Raw genomic sequence first — 8,409 nt, 5'->3', positions numbered from 1 at the left:
TTAAGAAGTGTTTATTTTAAGCAGTGTTTAGTGTTAGTCATTGTATCATTTGGTTTGTTTGTTAAATGTTGATACCTAAAAGATAGAGGTTTTGTGCCTACGGGAGAAGGAGCTTTTGAAAATCCACTCCCGCGGGTGTTTCCCTCTCATTAATAATAACTACGTTCCAATCGTTCCAATGGTTTTCTGAAGTACGTGAACGTAACCCAATTAGATTCATTCAACAGTGCAATAGAACCATTCTGGTTTCATTTATCGCAAGTGTTTGTCAAAGTGTACAGTATGAAGTTGTTTACAATTTATCATATTCTTAGCTAATGTTACTAATAAAAGTTGGATATTTTCGGAATGGGGTTGACGACTAGATGACGAAAATCAATGAATGAAGCCACTTTGAAAACCAAGATGGCGAATTCCAGTTAAGACATCTCTATAACCTAAAATATTGACATTTTCGAAAAAAGATAATCATAGAATAGATATAGGTATATTGATTTGTGATGCGGATGATATGATTATAGAAAACTTCTCTGAACCAGAAGACGCTATATTGGCCTTCAAAAGGGCATCGCTCATCTACTCGGCAAACCCGCTTAAAAATACCCTCATAGTTTATACAGATATTGTTTGAAATAGCTCCTAGGTACCATTTCTATCATCTACTCATTAAGCCCGTTTCAAAAATTCCCAAATTGTTAGGGTTATCGAGATAATTGTTCAATCGGAAGTCTCCATTCTGGATTTCAAAAAGGTGCCAAATATCCATTTTCATCATGTACTTGTCAAGCCCGTTCCGGAAATACACATATTGTTAGGGTTATCGATAATGTTGCTCAACCAACGAATTTTGATAAGAATGTGAAGCGAATTTTTTACGATCTAAATCCCAAAAAACGAACTAATTCAATTTACGAACCCTTGGCTTGGTCCGTAAATAGAGGTTCCAGTGTACACATTTGATGCAGAAAAATGTGGGAATTGAACTAGATACTTATTCTACCTATTAGTATTCACCAAAAGTTGAAACTCTTTCTCTCACAACTCTCTGTCTCAGTCTTTCTAACAGCAGACTTCGCTGTTGGATCCCATTCATCGCATTCGGAATGTTTTCTCTCTGAATGTTGGCGCAAATGTAACAACTGATTCCAAAACCGATTTTACCATGTTCAGAAACCAATAAAGAAAATTCGTTCAGGTCATAGTGACAACTGCAATAGCTGCATCCAGTGCCTCAAAATCATCAACATGTACCAACAATAAGAAACAAGGCAGCATCGGTGGTGCGAAATTTTACATTCAGTTGCCTATTTCTGATGAATTTGCTGAATTCAATATTCAGTTTCAATGCTTCCCTCATTCATTCACTTCCAAACTGACTGAAATTTTATGCACAATCGAATGGTTGAGTGCAGAGGAAATTTAAATTCATTCACAAACCAAAGCATTCATTTGTTATTATGTGGACAGTTTGAAGGCAGAAGTTCTTTTACATTTTCGAGCATAACTGAACTGCATAATCTATATCTGGTGCACTTTTGCTTGATGATCTCAGAGCGGACGGACGAGGAAAACAAACAAACCTTCGATTCATCGCGGCGGGTATAAATAGAATTTTATTTCTCTTTCAAGCTCACGAAGGGATGTCAATTTTTCTAAGCTCGGTTTCTGAGCAGCATTAACGATGGTAGCATTAACGTGCGTCAAGGGAGCATGAACGATGGCGATATGGACTGTATGGCAATGTCGCAAAAAAGGTTTCCAATTGCAATGGCAAATCGGACGCAAGTCATTCTAATGGCCAGCCACAAACAAATATTCCTTTATTATTTTTATTTTTTCATCTATTACTTATTTAAAATACTGACGACTCTGGTAAGCTAACGCATTGAATCGTATCAAATAAACAATTTTCATAAAAAATAAGTTCCTCTAATCGATGTTGAAATAAGAAGTCATATATGGTACGGCCCGTCAGTACTTCGAACCCCGGGGCCCGGCGCGGCTCTCGACGGCCCTCACACGCAACAAATCATTAGATCCATTGTCGCTTTTGACCAACCTTGTCGGTTTGTACGGAGACCCGTCTTTGAGCATTTATTGCCATAGCTGATTTAGATCGGTTGAACCACATGCAGTGTTAGCGAACCCCTGGGTTCTAGCGCACCCCTGAATAGACTATCCCTACCGCGAAACAAGTGACGTGGATAGATGACAGAATAAAGACAGGGCAATGACAGACATGAGTAATCAGTTATCGGAGATTTATTAAAAGCATATATATATCGTTGTTATTTAACTAAATTTACTTAAAATTACTTAGAGCTAAAATATAAATTGGGCATTGTGAACTTAAACTAGCTTAGCCTAGAAAAGGAGGTAACATTATAAATTTAATTCTTAAGGTTTACTATTATTACTATTGCTGAATTAATTTCATATGAAGAACCACGTTAAGTTTCGATATCCTAACCTCAAATCAGTATCAGCGTTCTGGCACCAGATAGAACCGTAGGCAAATCCTGGAGCAGCAAGCAGCTCAGAATCGGGTTAAAAAATTAGGCGTTACTAAACGTAAGTTATCTCACATATTTATATAGAATTAGTTAAAACACAATATTCCTTTCATTCAGAAATTTTAAATATACCGCAAACTTCGAACGAATAGCCGGTGTATTACTGATTTGGAAAAACAACAACTTTAAAATTTGTTTAACTAAGAAGGATGTCTGAGCAAAATGCTGCGACTAGCGCTGATGGTAAAACTGGTACGGGAATGATCACGGATCTTGATGTAGCCTCTGATCGTGCTTCGATGGGCGAAGGCTCCAAGCAAATTTACAGTGGGCATAGTTGCAAAACATGTACATTAGCCGATAGCAGCAGAATGGTTCAATGCGATAACTGTGATGATTAGCACCATTTCACGTGTGTAGGAGTCTCGCAGCTGGTGCAATACGAAGATTGGTGTTGTATCAAATGCAGTTCTATGAAGCTAATAAAAGGAAAACAAAAGTATACAGGAACAAAGCCGAAGCTGGTCAGGAAAAATAGGAACAAAGAAGTAACAAAGAAGCCAGGTAAACCTCGAAAACGCAAATCGATCGAAGAGCAATCGGATGTGAAAATCAACGGTAAAAATACGGAGTACCAGCTTCGCGCGAAAGAACAAGTCGGAAATCACTCGAAAGCTGGATCGGTTAAATCTACTGTTTCCAATTCAGTTAAAGCGCGGCTGGAACTTAAGCTTCGTAAGCTGGAGGCTGAACAAACTATACTAGATGAGAAGAGAAAGCTTCTAGATGAACAACTGAGCGTTATGGAGGAACTGGCTGAGCTGCAGAGCGAGCGGGGAAGCAAAAGCGTGCATGAGGACTGCAATTCTCGGGTTCACGACTGGCTGAGTAAGGAGTTTTCTGAAAAAATGAACATCTCTCAAAATGAAAGCGAATCATCTAAAGCGAATGAACTCGACGAATCAGAAGAAACAAGCTCTTGCGAAGAAGATGAATCTGGAGACTCGACGGACGAATCCGACCAGGATGAAGCGGATCTAGAACTAGCACGTAGCTTTTGTCCAAAGAAACGGTCCACCCCCAAAGACGAGGGTAACAAGCGAATGAGCCGAGAGCACAATTCCGCTACTAAGTGCAAACCAACATCCTGTATCTTGACTCGAAATCAGTTAGCAGCTCGTCAGATCGTTTCCAAGGAACTTCCTATCTTTACCGGAAATCCCGAGGAGTGGCCAATGTTTCTCTCAACTTATGAGAACACTACATCAATGTGCGGTTTTCGGGACGACGAAAATATGATCCGCCTTCGAAACTGTCTGAAGGGAAATGCGCTCACATCGGTTCGAAGTTTTCTTCTTCACCCTTCTACTGTGGACAAAGCGATGGCAGCTCTTAAATTGCGGTTTGGTCAACCACACTCAATCATCAACGCCTTGAAGGAAAAAATTCTTTGTATACCGCCTTTGAAGCCAGATGCAATTGACAAACTTATCGACTTCGCGTTGGCTGTGCAAAATCTGTATGCGACCATCGGTGCATGTGGGCATAAAGAATATTTGCGGGACGTATCTTTACTGCAGGAACTTGTAGCCAAACTTCCACCTTCTATCAGATTAGACTGGGCCAGGCAGTGTAGAAATCTTCGAAAGGTGAATTTAGCCGCTTTCAGTAAATGGGTTTATACGCTTGCTGAGGATGCCTGTCTCGTCGTTGGGAATACCGACAAGCAGCAGTTTCACGACCAATATGGGCCACGCAAAGGAAAAGCCACATTAAACGTGCACTCTGAATTGGCGGGATCCAGCCTACAATATGAGAAGTCGCCGAAACAGGAAGCACCAACTGGAGCACTTGATAATGAGAACACCGCGAGTTGCGCCATCTGCCGAGGAGAATGTCAATCACTAGAAAGATGCCAAAAATTCCAGAATTTATCGTACGATGAAAAATGGGCAGCTGTACGTGAGTTCAAGGTCTGTCGAAAGTGCCTAAAAAATCACAAGGGGGGATGCAATTATCAACCATGTGGTAGGGATGGATGTATATTTAAACACCATCCGCTATTACACAAAGTTCTTAAAGCGGAATCACCAATTACATGTACACCAAACGGAGCCCAATCATGTAATACCCACCGAACCCAACCAAATTCAAATCTTTTCCGTTATGTGCCTGTTGTCCTGCACGGTAAACAAAAGAGCGTTGAATGTTACGCGTTTCTCGATGACGGATCAGAATTGACACTCATTGACCAAGAGATTGCTAATGAACTAGAGCTCGCAGGTATTCCACGTCCATTATGCCTTAAATGGACTGGTGGCACTGAGCGATACGAAGCTGAATCACAAAGTGTAGACCTGTTCATCTCCGGACAGAATGGCAAACGGTATCTCATGGACGATGTGCGCACTGTCCAAGAACTTCAGCTGCCCAGACAAACACTAGACGTTGAACGTCTTCAGAATTTACATCCTTATCTTCGAGGTATACCCGTGCAATCTTATCGTGATGTCTGCCCACGCATTCTGATTGGTGTGAAACATGCCAGTGTGTCGCTAGTACGTAAAAGCCGCGAGGGGCAACCATCTCAACCCATTGCAATTAAAACCAACGTGGGTTGGATCGTTTATGGTGGATCGTCGACGGAACAATCGGTTACCTTGACACACTTTACCAATCACGAATGCTCATGCGATGGCAATCATGACGACGCTCTTAATCGCACAATGAAGGAATACTTTAACTTAGACAGCTTAGGTGTCACGAGACCCGTAAAAGATATCCGTTCCAGAGATGATGAATACGCCCTAAACCTTTTAAATGAACTCACGCGTATCAATGGGCAACGTTTCGAAACTGGACTACTCTGGCGACAAGGTGCGATTCGACTGCCAGACAGCAAGTCGATGGCATTGCAGCGCTTTAAAAGCTTGGAAAAACGCATGGAAAGGGATGAAATACTATCCCATACCTTGAACGAGAAGATTGCGAATTATCGCGCAAAAGGATATATACGCAAATTGGAAAGTGAAGAAATCAACCGAGTGCATGAGCATGTTTGGTATTTGCCTGTGTTTCCCGTTACGAATCCAAACAAACCAGGCAAGGTGAGGATAGTTTGGGACGCGGCAGCATGCAGTTATGGTATCTCTCTGAATTCCGCACTGCTCACCGGTCCTGATCTGCTGGTTTCTTTGATATCTGTTCTCTACAAATTCCGTGAACGTCGATTTGCCATATGTGGCGATATTTGTGAAATGTTTCACCAAATTCGTATCCGTCGGGAGGACCAAAACTTTCAACGGTTTCTATGGCGAGACGACTGTACGCAGAAGGAGCCAAGCGTTTTTGTTATGCAGGTGATGACGTTTGGGGCGTGTTGCTCACCCTGTAGCGCACAGTTTGTCAAAAACCACAACGCGGAGCGCTTTGCTAAAGACTATCCAGAAGCTGTGAATGCAATCATCAAAAGTACATACGTCGACGACATGTTATGCAGCGTTGATACAGAGGATGAGGCCGTTCGTCTGGCGCAGGAAGTCTATTTCGTTCACAAGCAAGGGGGATTCGAAATCAGAAATTGGATGTCAAATTCCCCCCGCGTGTTGGCTGCTTTGAACGAAGATCAGTGGACAGAAAAGAGCTTAGACTTAACTTCGGACTTAGCTACGGAAAAGGTTCTGGGAATGTGGTGGTGCACTGCTTCTGATTGCTTCACATTCAAGATTAATTGGCACCGTTTCGATGAAAACATTCTCAATGGGAGTCGTCACCCTACAAAACGAGAAGTACTACGGACACTCATGACCATCTACGATCCAATAGGACTTATTTCACATTATTTGATGTTCCTGAAAGTGCTTTTGCAAGACATATGGCGGTCATCTGTAGGATGGGACGACGCAATAGAAGAAACACATAACAACAAGTGGCGCACATGGCTCAAACTTCTTCCACAAGTAGAAAATTTGAAAATTCCAAGGTGCTATTTACCAACCACGATCGCAGGCGATTTAATAGATGTCCAACTACATACTTTTGTAGATGCTAGCGAGTTGGGAATGTCTGCGGTAGTTTACCTTCGAATTGAAAGAGGGGCCAGAATAGAATGTTCATTGGTCGGCTCAAAAACACGTGTCGCTCCTATAAAATATCTCACGATTCCAGGGTTAGAACTACAAGCAGCGGTAATCGGTGCAAGGCTAGCTGATTCTATTGCCGGTAGTCTTTCCATAAAGATCTCCCGTCGATTTTTCTGGAGTGACTCTCGAAACGTACTGTCCTGGCTCCGTGCGGATCATCGAAGATACAGTCAATTCGTTGCGGCTCGTGTGAGTGAAGTTCTTGAACTGACGGAGCTCAAAGACTGGCGGTGGGTTCCAACAAAACAAAATGTTGCTGACGAAGGAACCAAATGGCAACGGCAACCGAGTCTAACAATTGATAGTAGGTGGTTCAATGTACCAACGTTTCTTCACCTACCGGAGACAGAATGGGTCGTGACGCCGCTTGAATTGAGAGTTACAGAGGAGGAGCTTCGTGTTACTGTTCATACCCACATCAAAGGCAAAGATCCGATCTTGTTGGCGAAGGACTTCTCGTCCTGGAGACGCTTAATTCGCGTTACAGCTTACGTGCTGCGCTTCATAAATAATGTTCATCGCAACCAGTTGACTAAAACCTCTAGCTACCTGTCTGGCGATGAGATAAAGCGCGCGGAAGAGTATCATTTCAGGCAAGCACAGAAAGATGCGTATCCAGCAGGATTGTTTATACTAAAAATAGAGAAGGAAGAACAAGCAAAAATTAGAAAAAATCCTAGGAATAGTTCAATTTACGGATTGAATGCAGTTTTGGACCACAGTGGACTAATAAGAATGAAAGGAAGAGCTGGGGCGTGTCCCTATCTGGATGCAGAGGCTATTAGTCCAATTATTCTCCCATGGGATCATCATATAACCAAACTAGCTGTAATTGACTTCCACGAAAAATATCATCACCAGAATCAGGAAGCGGTTATCAACGAGGTCAAGCAACGGTTCTGTATTCCACGACTAAGAAGACTCTACGGCCAGATTCGATCGAGCTGTCAACGTTGCAAGATACGTGATGCAAACCCGCAACCTCCAGCGATGGCGGACCTACCTCCTTGCAGATTAGCAGCGTACGATCGGCCCTTCACACATACAGGTGTCGACTATTTCGGTCCGATGGAAGTAACAGTGGGACGAAGGGTAGAAAAAGGTGGGGTGTCCTGCTAACGTGTCTTACTATCCGAGCAGTACACCTGGAAATAGCTAGCTCTCTCAACACAAGCTCCTGTATTATGGCTTTGAGAAACTTCGCCGTACGACGTGGAATGCCTGCTGCATTCTACAGCGATCGAGGAACAAATTTCATTGGTAGTGATCGGGAATTAAAACGGCTTATACATGGTATCGATCAAACCCTCATGGCAAAAGAGTTTACAACACCACAGACTACATGGCACTTCAATCCACCGGCGGCTCCCCATATGGGGGGGAGCTGGGAACGGCTGATACGATCGATAAAGCGAAACCTATCGGAGATAATGAAGGCCAGACGCCCAACTGATGAAGAATTACGGAATGCACTCCTGGAAATCGAAGGTATTCTGAATTCGCGCCCTCTGACGCACGTACCTGTGGATAACGAATCAGCACCAGCACTTACACCTAACCACTTCCTGTTAGGATCCTCAGATGGATCTAAACCGTTGACAATCTTGAACGATAGTTCGATTTCATTACGACGTGGGTGGCAAACATCGCAGGTCATTGCTAATCAATTCTGGAAGAGATGGCTTCGTGACTACTTACCCGAAATAACGCGGCGCTCCAAATGGTTTGATAAAGTAAAACCAATTGAAATAGGC

At 42.8% G+C, this 8,409-nt stretch overlaps 1 protein-coding gene across 1 annotated transcript; it reads left to right on the top strand.

The window, feature by feature from the left end:
- The first annotated feature begins 2,722 nt into the window (after positions 1 to 2,722).
- LOC131680649 (uncharacterized) lies at positions 2,723 to 7,774 on the top strand. The gene is made up of 2 exons (XM_058961362.1): positions 2,723 to 2,840; positions 2,934 to 7,774. The coding sequence occupies exons 1-2, from the start codon at positions 2,723 to 2,725 to the stop codon at positions 7,772 to 7,774; spliced, it is 4,959 nt and encodes a 1,652-aa protein (XP_058817345.1).
- Positions 7,775 to 8,409: the final 635 nt, after the last annotated feature.

This window comes from Topomyia yanbarensis, chromosome 2 (assembly GCF_030247195.1).
Source record: "Topomyia yanbarensis strain Yona2022 chromosome 2, ASM3024719v1, whole genome shotgun sequence".
NCBI classification, from domain to species: domain Eukaryota; kingdom Metazoa; phylum Arthropoda; class Insecta; order Diptera; family Culicidae; genus Topomyia; species Topomyia yanbarensis.
This window is presented reverse-complemented; position numbering and strand designations above follow the sequence as displayed.

Bases quoted from the DNA above. Each gene is read 5' to 3' on its own strand.
- LOC131680649 (XM_058961362.1), top strand. From the start codon at position 2,723: ATGTCTGAGCAAAATGCTGCGACTAGCGCTGATGGTAAAACTGGTACG. The intron at 2,841-2,933 runs GTGGGCATAGTT...TCACGTGTGTAG, and splicing joins AGGCTCCAAGCAAATTTACA to GAGTCTCGCAGCTGGTGCAA.